This window comes from Lycorma delicatula, chromosome 9, assembly GCF_047948215.1.
Source record: "Lycorma delicatula isolate Av1 chromosome 9, ASM4794821v1, whole genome shotgun sequence".
NCBI classification, from domain to species: Eukaryota; Metazoa; Arthropoda; class Insecta; order Hemiptera; family Fulgoridae; genus Lycorma; species Lycorma delicatula.
In genome coordinates, this window is record NC_134463.1 from 57,330,987 (window position 1) to 57,353,997 (window position 23,011).

The 23,011-nt window shown below is 30.8% G+C and overlaps 2 protein-coding genes across 2 annotated transcripts in view; both read right to left on the reverse strand.

The window, feature by feature from the left end:
• Window positions 1-1,025: 1,025 nt before the first annotated feature.
• On the reverse strand, window positions 1,026-1,946 carry LOC142330664 (uncharacterized). The gene has a single exon (XM_075376108.1). The coding sequence runs from the start codon at window positions 1,944-1,946 to the stop codon at window positions 1,026-1,028; it is 921 nt and encodes a 306-aa protein (XP_075232223.1).
• Window positions 1,947-7,100: 5,154 nt separating this feature from the next.
• The window catches only part of Droj2 (DnaJ heat shock protein family (Hsp40) member A4-like), a 29,377-nt gene continuing 13,466 nt past the window's right edge, over window positions 7,101-23,011 (reverse strand). The window contains exons 5-8 of the mRNA XM_075375549.1: window positions 22,713-22,867; window positions 18,717-18,835; window positions 16,064-16,229; window positions 7,101-12,140 (exon numbers count right to left, since the gene is read on the reverse strand). Of these exons, the coding sequence (XP_075231664.1) occupies window positions 11,987-12,140; window positions 16,064-16,229; window positions 18,717-18,835; window positions 22,713-22,867 (594 nt within the window). The 3' untranslated portion in view covers window positions 7,101-11,986. The remainder of the gene's footprint in view (window positions 12,141-16,063; window positions 16,230-18,716; window positions 18,836-22,712; window positions 22,868-23,011) is intronic.

Sequence of the window (23,011 nt, forward strand, 5' to 3'; positions counted from 1 at the left end):
ATCACATAAGACAAATTCAATGGTAGCTACTAGTTCATCCCTTTGTAATTTATATAAGGGTACTCATAAATTATACAAATGCTATAATTATACCTCACTCACCCCGTCAGAGAGACTGAATCGAGTCAAAAGGTTCCGTTTATGTTTGAATTGTCTCAATACAGGTCATATGTCTAAAGATTGTCCGTCGTTACCTTATGTTTCAAATGTAACAAGGGTCATCATACATCGCTTCATTGGGAAAGGGTTGACAACTCAAAGGTAGATCAGGCTTCTGGCTCTAGTAAACAAACCCCTGAAAATAAATCACCTAATCAATCGGATCACTCAATAAAAAGTTGTTATGCTAGTCCTGGTAATCAAACACAAGTGTTGCTTGCAACTGCCTTGATTAATGTGCAAGATGAAAATGGCAATTACGTTACTTGTCGCGCTATATTGGATAATGGGTCACAGGTAAACTTCAAAACTGAAGATATAGTACAGAAATTGCAACTTAGACGATTCAAGAATACTGTCCCAATAGAATCATTCAATAACTTGGCATATGAGTCCAAATATAATGTTAATGTACAAATCCGTTCTTTAAAATCAAATTTTTCTATGAAGATCAACTGCAATCTACTTCCAAAGGTTACCACGGTTACTGTAGGAGCCAATAGACCAAGTGGATCAAATATGGACGAAACGGTAGCAAGGACAATTCTTTTTGTAAAACTAGTTGGCCGAAATTGTTGATGTGATGAAGTAATTCCACTAACAATTTGGAGGTGATCCTGTGCAGGTTGCCATCGAAGGCCCAACGCTTTTATTGTAGCATTGCCATTGACTTCACGAGGAATTGTTTCCAGAAGTTGAGTACTATTGGAAGCCCATTTACGAAGCTGAAAGCCACCACTGGCGAGGAGAGATTGTAGTTCAGAGACTAATTTGACAGCCGAATCTAAATCACTTGATCCTGAGATGCAGTCATCAACATAAAAGTCATGTTTTAAAATACTTATTGCACCCTTGGAATAGTTACATTATTCATCATCCGCCAGTTTCTGTAGATATCTGGTTGCAAGATATGGGGCTGACGATGTGCCATAAGTAACTGTGTTGAGTTGGTACTCTTGTATTGGATCCGCCGGGGAATCGTGCCACAATATCAGTTGGCAATCATAATTGTTAGGATGTATTCTAACCTGTCGATACATTTTATTTATGTCTGCGATAAATGCTATCTCACGAGTGCGGAAACGTAATACGATTGTACAAAGATCCTGTTGAACAACGGGACCGACTCTTAAAATATCATTTAACGAGATGTTATTAGATGTTTTACACGATGCATCAAATACTCTAGTTTTAGTAGTAGTACTGTCTTGTTTAAAGACTGCATGATGTGGCAGAAAATATGTGGGTTGACCAGTTGATGGAACGGGTTGCATGTGCCCTAGTTTATGGTATTCGTCGAGAAAATGATGATATTCATCATGTAGTTGCTTGTCTGAAGAGAGACGACGTTCAAGTCTTTGGAGGCGATGAAAAGCTGTTGATCTGGATTCCCCGAGAGTTGAAAGTTCCTGCTTTAGGGGTAATTTGACCACAAAATGCCCTTGGTTGTCTCTTGACGTATTAGCAATGAAATGTTCTTCACATTCCCTTTCTTCAGTTGACCAAGCTGGAGTATTGATTTCCTCAAGTTCCCAAAACATTTGGAGCTGATCATTGATTGAGTTGCACTGTCGAGTGAAAAAACCATGCTGTGGGAATGAAGTTGCCTTCTCATCTTGATTACGAAATTCACCACTGACAATCCAGCCGAGTTGTGTTTTTTGTAGAACAGGATATAAACCCAGACGTATTCGTTGTTCCATTAAAAATATTTTCATAAAAACTTGTGCCCCAAGCAGCAAGTCGATACGCTGTGGTACATTAAATCCTGGGTCCGCAAGTTCCATGTCAGGAGGAATGTTCCAAGAATCGTATTTAATTTTACTGGAAGGCTACAAAATTCCAAACATCCATTTCAAACACATCAAATCATTTTACCACCGCGACTACTAATTGAGCAAGAGCATAAACGACTTATGCATGCTGGTCCACAGTTATTGATCAGCTCACTTCGATCCAACTATTGGATACCTTCGGCGAGAAGGATTATAAGAAACATTCTACATAAATGTACACGTTGTTTTCGGTTATCAGCAAAACCACATAACCAGCTCATGGGAAGTCTACCTAGCAAGCGAGTTGTTCCTGCACGACCTTTCCTTAACACGGGTGTGGACTTTCCTGGCCCATTATTCATAAAATCTGGCACACGTCGCATTAAATGTTACGTTTCAGTATTTGTTTGCCTTGTTACACACGCCGTTCACTTAGAACTCGTAAGTGACTTAACTTCTGATGCTTTCCTATCAGCTCTTCGTCGATTCATGTCACGCCGAGGAATCTGTGCAAATATCTATAGTGACAACGGCTCAAATTTCGTCGATGCCTCTAACGAGCTTCGTGAAAACTATACCATGCTAAAAATAATAATACAACCATTTCGGAGAATCTATCAGTGGATTGTTGTCAATGGTATTTTAACCCTCTTAGCGTACCCCATTTTGGCGGCATGTGGGAAAGTGCAGTCAAGGCAATGAAATACCATCTCCGTCGCATTGCTGGTAATAATTGTCTAACGTTTGAAGAAATGATGACACTACTTACGCAAGTAGAAGCTTGTTTAAATTCTAGGCCATTGTCCAAATTATCAGATGATCCTACAGATCATTCCTACCTTACTCCTGGCCATTTCCTGGTTGGAGAACCTCTCACCATCCTCCCAAATCCTGACCCGAGTGATATGCATGTGAATAGACTAAGTAGATGGCAGCTGGTCCAGCAACTCCCTAGACAACTGTGGCGAAAATGGTCTACCAAATACTAGACATCTTTGCAGCAGCGAGGAAATTGGTCATCATCCAACCCAAATCTGTGAAATGGTGAAGTCGTTCTCATCAAAGAAAATACGATATATTTTGGCGGGCGGTATGGTTGATGTTCAGCGCTCTCTATGCAAGCGGTTGGCGAGTTGAAACACTCTGCAATAGAGGTGATCGTGTGTAAGCATCGGATGGACGTCGCCTCTCCCTTTAACGGGTCATATCATGTTCTAATGCATACTTTTAATTAGTTTTGTGTTGGCTTGGTTATTCCCTCTTGCGGGTCATAAATAGTTACATATGATTATTTGTTATCATTAATGTTTTAATGTATATTAATAGTCTTGTTATTGTAAATTAAATATTAGTTCATTCACGCATCCAGTGATTAATTACCACACCTATACAATCCACTTACATTTAGTTATGATCGTCCAACTATCATCAGTAATTTTTTATGTAGTTGGTAGAGAATTTTCCCAATTTGGACTTGTTTTTGGTTCCTTTACTTTTATTTTTGTCATTTTACATTTAGCTGGTTCAATACTAATGTAAAGATGGACTTCAAAGAAACCAGTGATATCAGAAGTAATGAGATGACCCCCATCATTAATAACAATTTGGTTATAATCAATATTTTCTTTGTTGGTATATTCACTGACATCAGGTGGCATAATTACTGCATTAACACCACATGCTGCTTCCTCTTCCTCAATATCAAATGCTGCAAGTAACTCTTCTGCTGTTCTATTACATTATCATTGAAAACTTAAAGCAGGATCTACTGGTCAGGGAAATAAGGGAATAATTAAGCTTACGTGTTTGATCACACAAAAGCATTCTTGTTCAAACTTAGAGTAAATCACTTTTAGTCTATCACAACATGTCAATACTGTAATTAGATCTACCTGTTCTAATAAACTACACACTAGAAAACTATAACTAAATTTATATTATGAAATAAGAATTATTATTAATCACCACTAAAATCTAAATACTACAGAGTGGAGGAGGAAGTCCTTTTACACTAGTTATATTATAAAGCAGCTACCTTTTATGGATCTAAAACGTCTGTGTGATTGGAACTCACAAAGCAAAGCTGTACGTGCCTCCATGTCAGGTTGTTCATCTGCAACAGCATGATCATTTCAAATGCTGACCGTAAAGTGTCTTGTACCTGTTTATAATTAACATATCTGTGTTTTTGGATTTCTTCTTTTACAAAACCCCAGAGTGCATTGTCATGTGCGGTGAGGTTAGGGCTTCTTACTGGCCAAGGCAAGTAATGAAGCTGCTAACTCTTCTGACTGTGATCTGGAAAAATTTCATTGGGGCGTCTGCAGTCATTCAAGTAAAATGCGCTGGAGTACTGTTTTGCTGAAAAGTATTGATAACAGTGAATGCCTTATGCCATTAATTTTGAATCAATGAGTGGAAGCAACCACTCATTGATCATTCTCAGACAAGTGTGTTGACTAACTGCAACATTGAAAAAAAATAAGGACCAAGAAGATGTTTAGCTGTTACCGCAGTTGAAATCATAAATGAGGCAGATGGTGTTAGGGTAAGATTTTCTCTAAAAATTGAGGATTGTCTTTTACTCAGGAAAAATATTTCGGTTACGAGAGCTTTGATAAATCTCCCACTCGTCTGAAAACCATGATGTTCATTTTATCATTTGCTCTTCAAAGTGTTAACTGACATGCATAAAGACATCATTGCCACTCAACTTATTGACTGTGGCTGGACAAGAACATCTAACTTTCAAATCCTTTTACATTGTTGATCTTGAAATGCCTAAATCTGCAGAGCATTTGCATGTTGATTGCATCAGTGATTGTTGAATTGATGCCTCCACAGCAGCACGCATCTCAGATCTCAACACTGGATGGTACATCAAGAACACATCCCACTGAAAAAGCTTTCTTCTCCAATGTCAGTAACATTTATCATGATTGTGACGATTTTCCAAAATACATAAAAAAGTCATTCATAATGTTTTACCAGTGTGGATGTTTGTGGACGCATATTAACAAATGCTCTTTGACACTGAACGCATTCATATCTGCCATCGTTCCACATTCAACTACGACTAAGGTCATCACACCATGAATGAACACACTGGACAATTCCCACTACGGCTTATTTTTCCCACCTTTTCCAGAAGCAGTGAGTGGTATCAGAGATGAGAATTGGCAGGAGCCCGATTAAGCTGGATTTATTACAATGTAAAGAGACTTCCCACATACAATCAAGCAAGTTTGAGGCATTCATGTTAATTTATGAGAAGGCTTGACTTCTGAATGATACGTAAAAATGTTTACAATCAACATTAGCAATTTTTAAAAAACTGGTAACATATTTTCATCTGAGGCATATTTCTAACCTGTAATTTTTAATAATAACAAGAAATGAGCAATACAAAAACATTAACAAACTAAAAACAGGTTTAATTTGATAATTTGTGGATAAAAATACAAACAGGTTTATTTTTCTAAGAATAATCTTATTCAGATGTGTGATTAAAGATCAAATAATAATTGCAATTATAGTAAATATGTTACTTGAACATCTGGTACAAGTGATGTCACATAATTGTAAACAGTTTATGCTTCAGCACGGCATGGTTTCATTCTTACACAATTCACTTAAAAAAAAAAAAAAAAAAAAAAAAAAAAAAAAAAAAAAAAAATGGTATATAAAGGGTCTGTTTCAAATGTAAAACAAAATAGGCAACCTTCTGTTAAAATTCCAGTCTTGGCCTTTCATCTAGAGGTCCCAATCCCAGTCGGACATGATATTTTTCATTTGCTACAAATTCCATTTCACATTCTCAATCATAAGCTTTAAGCTTATATGGTGAATCAACATTTCTAATGGTCCTAAAAAACCAAACACAATTTTTACAACTAAATTGCATAAAATACAGATCATGCACAAGAATCTTCACGACATAAGTTTGAAATTACATCATGTTACAATTTAGCAGAACAAACAAACCAAAATATCTTAATTATTGTGACTGAATTCTCAAAAATGTTGTCAATGTACAGGTAGATCTGATGCTAGGCATCCACAGTACACGGTTGTTATTCCACTTCACAAAGAGAAAATTGGTGTAAGGTTTTTGTGCGATTTATCAATACAGAAGTGTGCCATACAGTTTTCGAAGAATTCTACAGTTAGTTAACAAATACAAAGAGTACTATTTCTTCTAACAAGATAGTGTAATAGCATAATTAAAAAATTCATTAGCATGCATTCATGCATCTTTTGCAGAACAAAATGTCAGCAGAGGGCAATAGCTTCCATGTTCCCTGATTTGTCCAGTTGTGATTTTTTACTTTGATGCTATTTGAAGGATAGATGAATCAAATACCTATACTATTAATGAAGTGAAGGCAAACATTTGACAAGAAATCAACATTTTGCATCAGGTAACTCTCAATAGCACAAAAGTACATCACTTTGTTTGGTACTCACTTGAACATCTTTTGGAAAAGTATGTAAACTTTTGTTAATGTAAATACAGAATTTAATTGGTTTTATAAATAAAATGTAACATGTAACAATTATTTAGTCTGTTGTGGTTGGTTTAATTTTAAGTTGCTCACCCAGTATTTAAAATGGGTGAGTAATAATTGGAAATATAATTTTATTCTTAGTAATGTACTTTTGTCACACTCGATTTTCCAGATACTACTCATTTAAATCCTCCAAATACTGCAAAACAATCAATCAAGTTTAGATCAGGGATACTAGTCAAACATCACAGATACTATTTTTTAATAATCAGAATATTTCTGTTTATAACAGTAAACTAACACCAAACTGAAAGAAGAAAACAGCAATAAAATACTGGCAATTTAATATTAATTTGTTCTTAACAGGTTAGTAGTTACTAGTTGTATTAATTTAAGTTTCCATTACAGCATTATGAATTAAGCTGTACTATTCATCATTATGAATTATGCTGTAAAAAGTATTGAGTAAATGTGTAATTGAATGTACTCAACAGATATAAACTTTTCATAAGCATTAATAAGTATTTTTTAACAAGCAAAAAAAAAAGAATAATTAATAGAATTTACTTGAAACACAGAGTTCAGGAATAAGTTTTTACATTTTTTTGGCAATGTATGGATTGGTATTAAAGGTATACAGTTTAAAACAACAAATTGCTTAAATGTTTTTTTTTTTTTTTATTTATTTCTTCTAGAACTTAACCAGTTAAATACTGAAATAGCCGAGTTACATATTACAACAATTATTACAGTTACGGAATGTCAACAACTTCCATAAAAGAAAATAAATTTATTATTATAAAAGAGTAGAGCACAACATTTATTTAAACAGAGGAAATACATTATATTAAAGGAAATAATTATACTTATTTATATCACTTAAATCAATTTACCCTGAAAATAAAAAGGAAAAATTTCGATTTCAACAGTTCTAATTACTTAACATTGATAATAAATTACTTATCAATAAATCTAATAAGCTTTAATCAAAATATACATTTTTTAAGCACAGCCTAGCTGATATAAGTTATAAGATCTATTTATTTTAACCATTATGTATAATTATGGTAAATAAGGAATAATGATCACTGCGGTGTACATTATTCTGTGTTACACTAATTTTATTAAAAATTAGTTTTCATAAAAATAAAGTATAAATAAATCATAATGATAATGCAATTCCGTTCAAAGTTATAATATTATCTATCTTCTTCAACACTTGACATCTTATGTACAAATCTGTTCATCTCAGAAAATTTCTTAATTTTCTCACTAATAATTGAATGTCTGTTTAAAAAAATTGTTGATTATCAGTGTTAAAATAAATTAGTGTCTGATAACCAAATTGATTTTATCATGATTAAGTCTATGAAGATATTTATTAGATTGCATTAAAACTTCAAGTGCTACTTTTACATAGGTTTCTATTTCTCATTACATTAGTGAGAAATCTTTAATATACCACTGTTTAAATTTTTTTTTTTTTTTTTTCTTCCTCTTTGTACTGAATACTATATTATGCACTTTATTAGAAAATTCATAAAAAAAATATTTTCAAAATACTTCACTGAAATTTTAAATAAGAAAATCATAAAAGTTAACTCGTTTCATAATATATTATAAAATATTAATAATAACAAATTTATAAAATGTACATTTTTTTAAAGAAACAAATTTTATCAGCAGTTTAGACTAACCTACATCATTTGAAGCACGTAATGAGATCATATTTTAAAAATATTAACAGTACCAAATTTTTTATTAAAATATCTCAATCATTATAATTAACTAACTGTAGAATTTTGGGACAAGTATATAGCTTAGTATAATTTCCTGTTATCTTTTTTAAGATCAGAATCTAAAATATTGAATTACATATTTTTCCTTTGTGTTACATCTCTGATTATTATCTCTTTGTTATAAAGTGAATAATGTTACTCTTCAACATTAAACAAACACAATTATAAAAATTATTAACAACATTTGTTAATGTTGTTAATAGTAGTAGGTAGGGTAGTGATGGAGCTCAGTCTCCCATTTTTGTATACATATTCTGAGCTATCTGAACCTTGTTTGATTATGAGGCTTGATTTATAAATTAACATTTTAAATTCTGAGTAAAACGGCATGTTTTTTTTTTTTAATAAGTTAATAGTTTGATTAGGGGAAGTAGAATCTTTTTGAAGCCTTTTCTTCTTTTTATGCCAAACCCTAGCATAAGTGATAAAACTTATATCAGCTAGGGTGCTAAACCCTAGTATAAGTTTAGCCTGTAACAATAAAAAGAATATTTATTAAACTTTAAATTTTACTGCAAAAAACAAGCAATTTACTTCAGTTCTGAAAATAAATATTGTTGTAAAATGTATTAAAACAGAACCTTTATTACCTTTGGCAGTAAGTAGGGTAAAAATGTGGATCTTAAAAAGCATTAGCTTTCTCAATACTGAATTTTGTGGCAATCATTGCCACATTGGCAATATAACAATACGATCACAAAATAACAATACCAACTTTACTTTAGATCAATACTTACTTTTCTTTGATCCAATGATAAAGCAATTGCCATATTTTGAATCAAGCAATTTATCCAATAAAATTTAACCAAATATGATTTCAGTGTTGTTGGGAAGGTAGATTTTTATCTTTTAATATAGAACTCTTGAGTTTTTTTTAATTTTAATCATGACGTAATACTTTTACAAATTTTTCCTTTACTGAAAAAGATTTAATTTTCTTTAACCTCTGAAATCTTTTAATTTATTAATACTGTAACAAACCAGGAACTTGTACTCAAGATTAGAGATAACTTCAGGGAGGTCACAGTAAAAAGTTTAATCTAAATGTTCATTACTTATAGTAATTAATAATAGTACAATAATTCCTTCAGTACAGACAGCCACAATCTGAACATATTATTTAATATAACATAGTAATGAAAATTAATACTACTCTAGCCTCTATATATTTAATGCATTCTACTAATAACATGAAAACTGGTGAATGAAAATGCAAGTTGATAGGGCATTAAACTAATCAATCTTTTTTCTATTTAAGTAATTTAACATAAACAGATTGATTTCTAATTAATGAATACACAGCAACAGAGATATTGCTAAAATATGTTTATAAAACCTCACAATTTATCACTGGGCTATATGACTACAAAATAGCAATACTGACTTTCTGTCAATGATAAAGCAACTGCCTTGTTTTGATTCAAGAATTTATATAAGATCTATTTAACCAAATATAACCTGTGTTGCTAGAAAAAATGGATTATGACCTTATAGGTCATATACTTACATGGCCATCCATAAGCAAAACTTATTTATTTTATTATAAATATATATATATAGGCGCTTCACTTGATGTTATTGCCATAATGCACTGTACAAGAAGCTTTCAAATTACTGTCAAATATTTATTAATAAATTTCTGTTCACACAAAGTGCAATTAAAATACTTAATTAGAAAATTACAGACTTAGTAACAATCAGACAAAGTTAACCTCTCTGAAAAACAAAATTTCTTTTTAATTATTGTAAAATATTGTTCTACCAAGGAAGGAATGTGTGATGCAATCTAGTTCCAATTAACAACAAAGTGGTGGAATCTAATACAATCATTAGTTAAATAGTGTGACATAAGGAGTGCTAATAATGAATTAAATGCACCAATCTACTATATCTGCTACTCACGAATACTTATAAATAATAAAAAAATTAATTAACAAAACATTCTGAAAAACTATTTATCGTTATCTTTCCAGTTGAATACAAAAGTAAAATATAAATAATGAACCCTAACAAAGGCTTAATAAAAAAAAAAAAAAAAAAAAAACTAGAAAAATTTGACAACCTAAATTTTACATATCTTTATAGAGTAACATTGTTTATTAGAAAAACCTTTTGTAAACAAATAATTTAACATTAAAATTTATTGTTAGGGTAAAACATTTACCTTTTCTCATTTTGTGTGTTAGAGGCAAGTAGAAAATGTACACATTCTCAAAAATTTCATTGATATTGGCTACTGAAAATTATAAGGATTAAACCTTTTTTCTTAAAGTGACTTTTATTTTAAGTTTAGATTTAGCTTATTTATCTGAGCTTGTTTATTATTAATAATCCCCTTTTCAATATAGAGTGCATTTTTATGTAAACATAAATATTAGAGTCTTTACACTCTAAAAAAAAATGTATGCAAAATATACATGAAAATGATCCCCATTATCTTAGTCGCAACTACATAATAAACAATATTACAAATTTGGAGCTTTTTTAAAATTTAACTTATAATTCTTAGAGAATAAGAAGAGCTTGTATATTAACAAATGACATAGTTTGCAACTATTATTAAAATACTGGTTCATTTACTCTAGTATAATTTATTTTTATGGATTTTTTTTCTATAAAAAATATATTAAAAGAACTAAAATAATAAATAGATCAAAAAAAATTTTCCTGCTAAAATTGATTTACGTATATTTTTTTACAACATCTAGTACTCAATGTTGCATGCGCGTGTATGTATTGTGCAGGTACATTTACTCAAATGATTTCTACTCAAAATACAAGTGAATTTATAACAAAAATTTTATTATTAATAAAAGTATAAATATGCTGCATAAATCCATCATTCTTGGGTAAAAAGAATTTCTTCCTATACCAATCAGAACATACTTTCTTTCAAGTATGATTTAATTTTTATATCTAAAACGATACAACTTTAAAAATAAAGGTAATGAAAAATTAATAACTATAAAAATCTAGACTTTATTTTTGTCTAGTTGGGTGTATTGAAATTTTTCAGGTTTGTAAAGCATATTTTCCAATATTACAATCAGATTACACAGATTAATTTATTTACAACTAAAATAATTAATTAAAACAAAAACTAAGCATTTTAAAAACTTAGAGTATTTTCCAACCAACAAACAAAAAATAAAAACACATTAATGTATATATAATAAAGATGTATTTTAATTCCAAAATTTAATTTACAATAATTTAAATTAAATTAAATAGAATATTAAAAATACAACTTATACAACAATATTTTTTTAAATTCTTATACGTTACAAATAAGAAAAGAACATAATTTTTATTTCAATAAATATTACTTCTGCATTAAATGCATCGTTATGTTGAGGGATTATAATTTAAGTACGATAATAAGATAACCTGACAACATATAAGAATTTAAAAACACTAATAAATGGAATTTCAACAAAATCTTAATTAAAAAAAATTCATATATATATATATATATATATATATATATATATGAAGAAAAAAAATGAACTGGGTTATGGCAAATATCGAAGACCTTACGGCTACAAATTTATTTTAATTAACAATAAGCATATATATATATATATATATATATATATATATGCATAGAGAGTGCAACACAGAATGTAACTCACTGCAGTAATAAATGGTTACAATTATGTTGAGACATATCTTCATTTTTTTTAAATGGGATGTATAATAACAATAGTAATAGAATATTTAATAGTTAAATTTAATTATTATCAGGTTAGTGAGTAGCACATTGTACACGATTTGGTCCATGTGAGCCGGGTTCATCTTCATCGTACACATTTCTATATTCCTGCCGTCGAGCTTCTTGTTCTGGGTCCATATCTTCCAATTCGCATTCTTCTGCATTATCTGGAACCATTTGTCCTGACCTAAAAATAAACACACGTTATTAATCATTAATGGTTTTAGGTTTTAAACAGCAACAGAAGTTTTGATTTATAACAGATATTATAATGCAATAAAGTTTAATAGGAATAAATGCAATTATTCCTATAAAACTGTACTTCCATGTGAGCTTAGGGGACAAGCACTAAATTTTAGCTACTGGTGAAATTAAAAGTAATTTTAATTATGTTAGGTTATTTCTTTTAGCTTACTTTCTACACTCTTCCACATTTATATAAGTAAAGCATGCCCATACAAAACTTCACAACATTAATGAGCATAACATAATATCTGGCAAAATAAACACTATCAATTTTTCATGTTAATGGTACATTGTCAATGAACTTAACTGTTAAAATATAGTACAACTATTCATCTGACAGATTCAGCATCAGGATATTTAAATTAAAAAAAATTATTTAGAACAATATAAACAATATTTTTCAAAGTTTAGAAAGTTCAGAAGATGTGCAGGGTGAGAATGAATTGCTAGACAGACTGGTGGTATCTTGATATCTATGATATACTGTTGTAGAATACTATCCTCTCCAATGTACTACAGGGTCATTCACGGGAACCGGATGTTTTTGAAGGGTTATACTCCGGGCGTTCGTGGTGAGAGGGGCACGTGGCTGATGTCTGACGTTTCCTTTGTTCATAGCATTTACATTTTAGTCATTGAGATGGAGCCGTTGACGCTAGACCAACGCCTGCACACGTATGACAGTTTTGTTCGAAATGACGAATTCGTAACTGCTGTTCAGCGAGATTTCCGCCGTCAGTTTAATATCCATCGTAATGTAAGTGTCCCTTCTCGTAACACAATGTTGCGATGGGTAAACAACCTTCGAACTAGTGGTTCAATATTGAAGAAAAAACCACCGGGTCCCCGACGAACTGCTAGCACTCCGGAGAACATCGAACGAGTAAGGGAAGCCATTGTAAGAAGCCCACGCCGCTCTCTTCAGAGGCATTCAGCAGCGCTTCAAATGAGCACAAGTACGGTAAGACGAATTCTGCATACAGACCTGCATTTCCATCCTTACAAGATAGCCGTCGTGCAGCAATTAAACGAGCAAGATTTCATGCAGCGATTACAATTTTGTCGACAAATGCTTACCATTTTTGAAGAGAATGAAAATTTGTTATTGTTAATGAGTGATGAAGCCCATTTTCATCTGAATGGCTTCGTCAACAAACAGAATTGCCGGTATTGGGCAGAAAGAAACCCACATCAGCTTCACGAGAGACCACTTCATAGCCCAAAGGTGACTGTCTGGTGTGCAATAGGAAAGGTCGGTGTTATTGGAACATATTTTTTTGAAGAAAATGACGCTGCCATAACTGCAACAGCTGATCATTACATTGCGATGTTGAATACGTTTTTCATCCAGGGATGAAAAACAAAAACTTTTTTTTTATAAAAAAAAAGAAATGATTCAAAATAGATGAAAATAAGCTTAAAAGCTAATAATTTAAAGCCACAAAAACATAAGATAAAGCTACCCCTAACATTATCCTAATTTTATACAAAAAAAAAGAAATGGTTCAAAATAGATGAAAATAAACTTAAAAGCTAATAATTTAAAGCCACAAAAACATAAGATAAAGCTACATTATCCTAATTTTATACAAAAAAAAGAAATGGTTCAAAATAGATGAAAATAAACTTAAAAGCTAATAATTTAAAGCCACAAAAACATAAGATAAAGCTACCCCTAACATTATCCGAATTTTATACAAAAAAAAAAGAAATGATTCAAAATAGATGAAAATAAACTTAAAAGCTAATAATTTAAAGCCACAAAAACATAAGATAAAGCTACCCCCTAACATTATCCTAATTTTATACAAAAAAAAAGAAATGATTCAAAATAGATGAAAATAAACTTAAAAGCTAATAATTTAAAGCCACAAAAACATAAGATAAAGCTATACTCTTTTATATTTAAATAAAAATAACCCCTAACATTAGGATAATGTTAGAGGTTATTTTTATTTAAATATAAAAGAGTATAGATTATATAATAAATTTTTTAATTTATATAACACTTATGAATTAAAATATTATATTTTATAAGATTAAATATTAAGGGAGAAATAGTTATATTTAAATAAATTATATTACTATATATAATATATATATTATAATATAACTATCTTTTTTCTTTTTTGTAACATAATAATTAATCAATTGAATGATATAATATAAATATCTTATTATAACGAAAAAATTTTTGTTGAAAAATCAAACTCAAAAATAAAAAATTGCAAAAAAATTCGAAATCGATTCCCCGGTTTCGTAACTCCTGAGTTACGAATCGATTTTCAAAAATGTGTTATTCCAGCAGGATGGAGCTACAGCGCACACAGTGAGGGAAAAGATAGCTGTTCTCTGTAACTTGTTTCCGGGACTGATTGTTTCCAGATTCGGCGACATTCCTTGGCCCCCTCGGTCCCACGACTTGAGTAGTTGTGATTTTTTTCTGTGGGGGTTTCTGAAATTGCGTGTGTACAGTAATAAACCGTGTACATTGGAGGACCTAAAGATCGCAATTCGTCATCATGTCACCCAGATTGATGTGGACATGCTGCAAAGAATTGAGGCCAGTTACCGTGAAAGGCTACAACAATGTATTGCCTAAAATAGACATCACTTGCCGGACATAATTTTTCGTTCATGAGTAAGTAACAAATGCTTTGATTCAACAAGTGTTTCAGTACCAATAAAACTTTTTTAAACTAAATATTCAATTTTTTATGATTATTTTAAAAACATCAGGTTCCCGTGAATGACCCTGTATTAGCCATACATTACTTCTCACTCAGGTAAAATTAATATGTATACTAACGCTTTCTTATCGTTTACGAGTAACATATCTTATCCTGGTGCAACAGCCTGGTGTGGGCTTTGGGCTCCTCCATGATCCACCTCCAATCTTCCCTGTCTCTTGCCGCCCTCTTCATTTTTTCATCTCCCCATTGTTGTCAGATTCTTTGTTACATCCTTAGAGCCAGTGTGTTGTTGGCCTGCTTCTTCTAGTCCTGTCTATTCTTCCATGCATTATCTCTTGTTATTCTTTCCACATGACCCAGCAGAACAATTCTTTGTGACTTTATTATCTTTTAAGAGTTATATATAGTTTATAGTTAGTTTTAATACTTAATGAGAACTTCATTATCAATACTTAAGACAACACCATTGGTAGTGTAATTTTGGTTCAAATTTTATTTAATTTCAAATCTGAAAATTTAGTTTTCATTTATTCTTTAGTAAATTAGATTATACATAATAAAATCACCAGCTCAGCTCAATGAGTAGTGAGTTTACAGAGTAACATAAGTCGGTTGTAGCTGCAACAGCACATTGCTGTCATCCATCCTCTGTTCAGCAAATCTTAGTATCATACTGATAATATTGTATGGCTGTTTCTCTCAAAAGTAATTGGGATTTAAGTGAAGATTGTAATTACGATAAAGATTTGAAATAAAATATTCTTTTGTAGTGCTTCACACTTATTGTGATTTTGACAATAACGTTAGGCCATATTTTCATGCAGACCACATATGGTCCCATGTAGTTTGTAAATAAAAGAATGAAAATTTAATTTCAAAAAGAAATTAATGTTTGGCAGAGAAAATGAAAATTTTGTTTTATACAACAAAAAATGGGAATTTAAAATAATTTGACTGACTGCTGATATAGCACAATTGCTAACATATATCAATCACCTATAATGGCTAAGACATCAGTTCTAGATTATTAATTAAATAATTAACCGTTTCAAATCTTCAATTAACAGCATTTAATTGTTTATTTCCTCTGTATGGTAAATCAGTTCATCATAATAATGAAATAATGGATTACAAGAAAATAAGTCATTTTTGAAGATAAAATACAACAAACCTTGGTGGAAGGCATTCCTCAAGACGTGGTATAACATCTGGAGGTAATGAAGTGGGGAAATTAACAAGGAACTGAATAATAAGACGACCTTTTTCAAATGGATTCTTATATTGAGGCATTCCCTCACCCATAATGCATTTAATTTCTCCATGTTTTATTACTACACCTGAAATCAGTAATAAGTCAATAATTAAAAACAAATAAACAGAGCTATGTTCTAATCAACAACTATATTAAGTAAAGAAGAAGAATTGCAACATTTTTAAAAATTGTTTTTTTTCATACAACAATAAAAAAAAAATCTTAATATACACAAGAACATTGCTATCAAATACTTTTTCTCTGGGTGCAAATGAAGTGTCATTAACAGCGCATGGACACAGTATTAGTATAGCAAAGAATTTAAACTAACCAACAAACTTAAAAATTAAATTACAATAATATAAAACAAATAACATCAACAATTAAAATGCGCAATGTTGTAATGAAAAATATTCCTTCATGCAGTACACAACACTGATGTAAGTGCCTACGTCGTACATTAAACACAATATAAAACAATAAAATTATCATCTGTAAAGAGATAATAAGCATATGCCAGATGGCATAAACAGACAAAACACATTATAGCAATAATAAAGTATTTGAATACAGATTCATAGCATTAACCTTTTCAGATCATGTAGCCTTGGAACTGGTTACATACGGCATCAGTTTTAAAATGCTGTTACAAAATCATTTTACATGGCATCTAAGTCGGTTATTTTTTTTATATTCACAAAGGAATCAGTTTTATTACACAATTTGAACGACATTTATACGATGTAAAATGTTCAATTTTAGACTAGAAAGAATATGACCATTTTTTTCTCAGAAATGTGCTTGTGTGTGTATGTGACTTGTGTATTACAATTGCTATGAGGATTATGGATTTATTTATTTTTTACAAAAATAGCTTATTTTACTAGCAACATATCGATGTATTGAAACACATAATAAATTATGATATACGCCACAAAAAAAAAAAAAAGAATTAGTGATCAGACAAATGATATCGGTAAACATGTAACACATCTCAATTCATAATGAACAGTATACAGTAAAAATGGTTTTTTGTCAATCTGAATAGCCTTTTGAGTGGTGGAGAATTTTATAAAACGTAGTTTTCTGAATCTACTTTCACTTATACTAACATATGTTACTGATCTGTGATTTATGACACGGGTTATTCATCATATTTTGCCCAATTTTCAACCGATTTGCTTGAAAGTATTATTTTTAAAATCAGCAAACTATGTTTCATAAACACAAAGCAAAAAAAAAATTTTGCTAATAGAAAACGCGGTAGAAATGTGCAAAAAAATTATACAATTAAATTATCGTAATTTTTTTACTGTTACAATTTTTTTTTGTTACAGGCATAAAAAATATCCAATCATAATGGTTTTTTTTTGTCAGAATCTATTAAATCTCTTTAATATACTGCAATTTTTTTCACAAGAGGGTTGCATAAGACTATGAAGGGAGGCAATCAGATACCAACATATTTTCGCAGAGCGCTAATCAACCACGGGTAATTGTGATGGGAAAAGGAATAGTAAAACATTCGATAACATCGTCATATTGTTCTCTAAAATATTTCAGATGTTAGCCCCTAATTTAAATTTCTGATAAATGCTGCACAACACACAGTCCACAAGGATGTAGTGTACAGTTAGTTGGCAGTCCCACAGAACACAAGTGATGCTACGATTCATAAGATGTCCATAGTGACTACCATGTACAACACTATATGAAGCTTTAAAAAAGAAAAGTTTTAGAATCATAATCATTTTGTGAAAATCAAAAATTTTAATAACATGTTTAATAATTATGTATATATTTTTGTTAAACTCTATAAAAATGTTACAGATTGTAATTCTTCAGTCACCAAGCTACAATGAGAAGTGCAAAAAAAAAAAATGGTGATGTAGATCCCAGACTCAGACAATTTTCCATATTAATAGGTAATACATACAACAGCAGGTTCATAGAAATTCATCATCAAGTAGATATTTAATTGTCTTGCTAAGAACGTAGATGGAAACCAGAACCACATCACATGACATTTAAGAGAAAAAACATAACATAAGCTATTTTGCAAAACATGAGTACTGTGCTTGCTGATAATGATCAGAAAAAGAACTGTATTAATGTAAATCAAAAACTGCTCAAGAGGCCAGTGTAGAACAACTTTCTGTGAAACATAATAATGATAGATGATATATGGGTTTATAGCTTTGATGACAAAACCAAGGTACAATCATCTTAGTGAATGGGAAAGGCAAACATAGTTAATAAGAACCACTTGTTGGTTAAAAATTAAAATTATATTGATCTTACTATCCTGAGGTGTTTCCTGAAGAAATTTTTCGTTTCCCAAGTTCAAATTAACTTGAAAAACATAATTATCAAACCATACAAAGAATTAAAATATTAAGATATAACAGTGTGCCCTTTGTTATGTATTTCAACAGAAAATTCTGTTTCTCTAAAGAATACGATAACGTTTTTGACAAAGGTCAATAACTTGATTGAATCATAATTGGGGTGTCATATCAAAGTACAGATCGTAGAACATCATATTTTTAAATAAATAGAAATTAATACGTACCAGGAAATATTGTGACAAGGAGATCCCTTTCATCTAATGTATGAATTACTTTCTGGAAACCACACAATGCTTCAACCAATTCAATGTTCATTCTTAAAATTAAATCATGTCCTGATCGTCTGTAAAAGTAAAAATACTGTGTAACAAAGTGATTAATAATTATTAGTAACCAGAATACTAATTATTATACAATCTAGATGACAATGTGATGCGTTTAATTAACAGATAAGGTGTATTTAGCCATTATTGTATTATATAGGGAAAAAATTAACAACGTATATAACAACTGGAATTATTTTTTAGTTTGACCTTTCTACTCAACAAACTATAGTTAATCATAATGTCATAACAATATATATAAATTAGGAATTAATATAAAATATACTAACTACTAATTAATGAGTTATGTAAAAAAAAACCAAAACCAATGAATATTAAACTACATGATTCTTATGTAAAATTTATAAATCTATAATGAAGATTATCATAACAATAAACTCTATGTTGTATTGTGCACAATTGCACTTCACTCTGAAAATTAAAAAGCAGTAAACATAGATAATGAGAAGGTTGAACTACATAAAGGAATATATAAAAAGATAGATCTCTACATGTCATTTAGAAATGATACATACGTATACACAGAGAAAACACTAAATGCTCTTTAAAAAGATGAAATTTTACCACTTAATATGTAAAGTTAAATAAAACAAAACTAACTTTTTTGAATTATGTGGATATTGGGAATTTTAATGAAATGCAATTGGTACAAATGCATAAAGCAAAACCTAACATACAACAGCAACAGCTTCTTTGTATATTGCACAGTAAGTACACTGTGACCACTAAAGAAGTCATTGTGTAGTTTTATAAATCCCTTGTTTATATAAATATTTACACACTTATCACTCATCAACATCATTTTTGTCTCACAAGTACCAATAGGTATACTTAATGCAGTTTTTTATACAGTTTTCAAATATGTATTAAGAATTTATCTATCACCCACAGTTTTTTATTTTAATTTTTTCAAATATTTTTTGTCCATTGTCAAGTAAAATCTCCTAGTGCATTGTAAATATGAAGTAACCAAATGAGCTAACTCAAAAGAGTAATATTGCTACTGATGCGCAGGTTGACATGTGTAGACGTGTACAAACGTGATCTAGTATAGCACACATTCAACAGAACGATGCCGAGTTGTGAGGTAGTAGTGAACCAGTAAACATGTCATTGTGAGTGCTTTGTGTGTCTGAATTATTGAGTATTACATATTTACAACTTTCTTTTAATTAGTCGTTAGTTACAAAATGTGTAGAGTTTGTTTAAATCATCCTAACAATTTTTGTTGTGTATGTGGTGAAGTGAAGCTCAAGTGGCAAAGGTGAAACCTTACTCCAGAAGTAAAAAGTGTTATAAACTTTATTTGGGTGTAAGGTCAAGACCAAACAAGGGCCTGGGCTCCACATATCTGTTGTTTATAGTGTCCTACGGTTCTCACTGCATACAAAAATGACACACGCCACATGCCATCCCTATGATTTGGAAGGAACCCAAAGTTCACCCATCCAACTGTTATTTCTGCTTAACAAACATTAAAGAGATTATGTCAAAATCAAAACATACAGTGGTGTACCCTAACTGACAATCTACAATGAGACCAGTTCCACATTGCAAAGAATTGCCCATACCAAAGCCTCCAGAAAATGTGACATTAGACGAAGAGAGCTCAGAGTCTGATGAAAGTAAGGAAGAAAAAGAAGCAGATTCTGGTGACACAACTTTTGAACAAAGCAGTTCATCTGAGCCTCATTTACTGACATAAGAAAATCTTTAATGATCTCATACGAAATTTAAAGTTATCCAAAAAACAGCCTAAAATGGCTGGAAAAAATTAATTTTCCCAGCTAAAAGGATGGAATCTTCTTCAAAAGAATACAAAGATATGTACTTATCGTAATCATCATTCTGAATTTAAAGACTATTTTTCTGAAGAAAATTGCTTAGTGTTTTGTAATAAGACATTTCTTCTCTTATGGAGACTCTTTGTAATGAACTTAACCCAACAGAATTGCGCTTGTTCATTGATTCCTCTAAAGTTAGTTTAATTGCTTCTGGATAATGGCAATAAATTTCCCCCGCGGCTCACTTCGGTAGTATAAAAGAAACATATGAAAACTTTAAATTTATATTGGAAAAGCTTCAATGTGCAGAATATGAATGGAATAATTGTGATAATTTGAAGGTAATCACACTTACTCTTAATCTGGAGCTTAGTTACAAAAAGTACTTTTTTTTGTGAATGGGATATAGCAGGGACTGAACATTAGAAAAGATCGGCCTAAACATGAATCACTCATTCCTGAATAGAAAAATGTGAAACAATCCATTGTGTAATCCTAAAAATGTGTACCTATCTCAGTTACATATCCAACTAGGATTAATGAAGAATTTTGTCAAGGCTATGGGCAATACTCCTGGTTTCATGTACTTAAAACAGACGTTTTCCTAAAATGAATGAAGAAAAAATTAAAGAAGGAATATTTGTGGGTCCACAAGTATGATCTGTATGCATGATGAAAAGTTTGAGAAACTATTGGATCCACTGGAGAAAGCAGCTTAGCAAGCATTCAAAAATGTTACTCAAAAATTTGGGTTATAATATGTCATTAAAAGTACACTTCCTGCACTTACACCTAGATTTCTTCCTGGAAAATCTTGACACCCGAGTAAGTTATACTGTGTGTTTAGTGGGATTGAAAGGGCATTGTGCATCACCAGCTGCTCCTGCCAGGCAGAACAATAAGACTTAAAACTTGTACCCTGTTGACAATTAGCGATTACGGTTACTGCACTTAGCAATTTAAAAGAACCGCCTGAACTGGTCAGCAGAAAGATGTTGTATATGATGTTGACGCCAGACCATATACATCTAACAAAATGATGTATCTATAAGGACGAGTATACAAAACCTTGAATATGTATAAAAAAAAATTAAAACCAGTCAGAAAGAATTTGACTGAAATTTTAATGCATCCACCATATAGCCTAAACTTGACACTGTCAGAATATCATTGTTTCAGTCTCAGCAAAACTTTTTGAATGGTGTTAAGTTAGTTTTAGAGGCCTGTGAAAAACACATGTTAATTTTTGACCAGAAACCAGACGTTCTACAGCATTCAACTGTGCACATGTGATCTGATAGTGTTATTTTCCAGTAACAATAAATATATTCTCAATTTTGGCCTCCAAAGGCTCAATACTTTTTAGACTCATTTTATCTCATTTTAAAAACTCTGCTATTACAATGAGACTAAAGAGAAGGATTAAAGAATCAACAAGGATAATAGTTCTGAGTTATTAAGGGCAACAAACTTTATGCTTGCAATAGACTGAAAGAAACAAGAATCCTGTTCTTCTTTCTGTAACAGTTTACATTATTTTATTAAAATATATTTTTCTGATATTATGGAAAGTCCCGGAATTTTTATCTCTTCACTAATATCAGAAAACAATTTTGAACTAAAATACTAAATTCTCTTTTTTTATTCAAAGAACAATTTATTTTTAACACAATCAATTAAAAGTTTGTGGTACAAGTTCAACTGTTTAAAAACACTACAAACTGTGACAGCTATTTCTCCTACCAAAACTAATTGTACCTAAAATTTGTCTTTTCTTATAAACAGATTCATTTAATTCACTGTTAGTCAAATACATAAGAACTAAATCAACTTTGTCACATCTCTCAACACTGTAACTTGAGTGTAAATACTTAAGCTAGGAGTGTGATTACCATCAAAATAATAAAAGCTAACAGCATTAATAATTTTGTTTTTGCATTACTCAGATTTAAAGTTTATTTCATAAAAGTATGCTTCACTTATGTTAACAGCCTACTGCAATTGCAGATTAATCAATGAATTCTGCATAGGAGGGGGGAAAATTAATTTATCAGATGGGATTATCTGACAAGAAATAAAAACATTAACTTACTTAAACCTAGGATGATCCTTTTCATCAAGAACAATAATTACATCACCAGGTTTTGAACCAGGTTCCTGATCACCTTCCCCATTAAAAACTATCTTCTGACCATCTACCATACCAGGATCGACGTGAACTTCAAGAATTTTCCTGTCTCGAACAACCTATGGTTTAAAATGAAACTGCATTAATTTAAATTGACAGTATTAAAAAATAAAAGTCACAAACATTTCTTGGGCTATAGAAGAGGAAACATTAAAAAAACCATTTGAAAATTATGAACACAACTTATTAAAAATCAGATTTAT

What these genes read in the sequence shown, in the direction of transcription:
- LOC142330664 (XM_075376108.1), bottom strand. Translation starts at nt 1,946, where the DNA reads ATGGAACTTGCGGACCCAGGATTTAATGTACCACAGCGTATCGACTTG.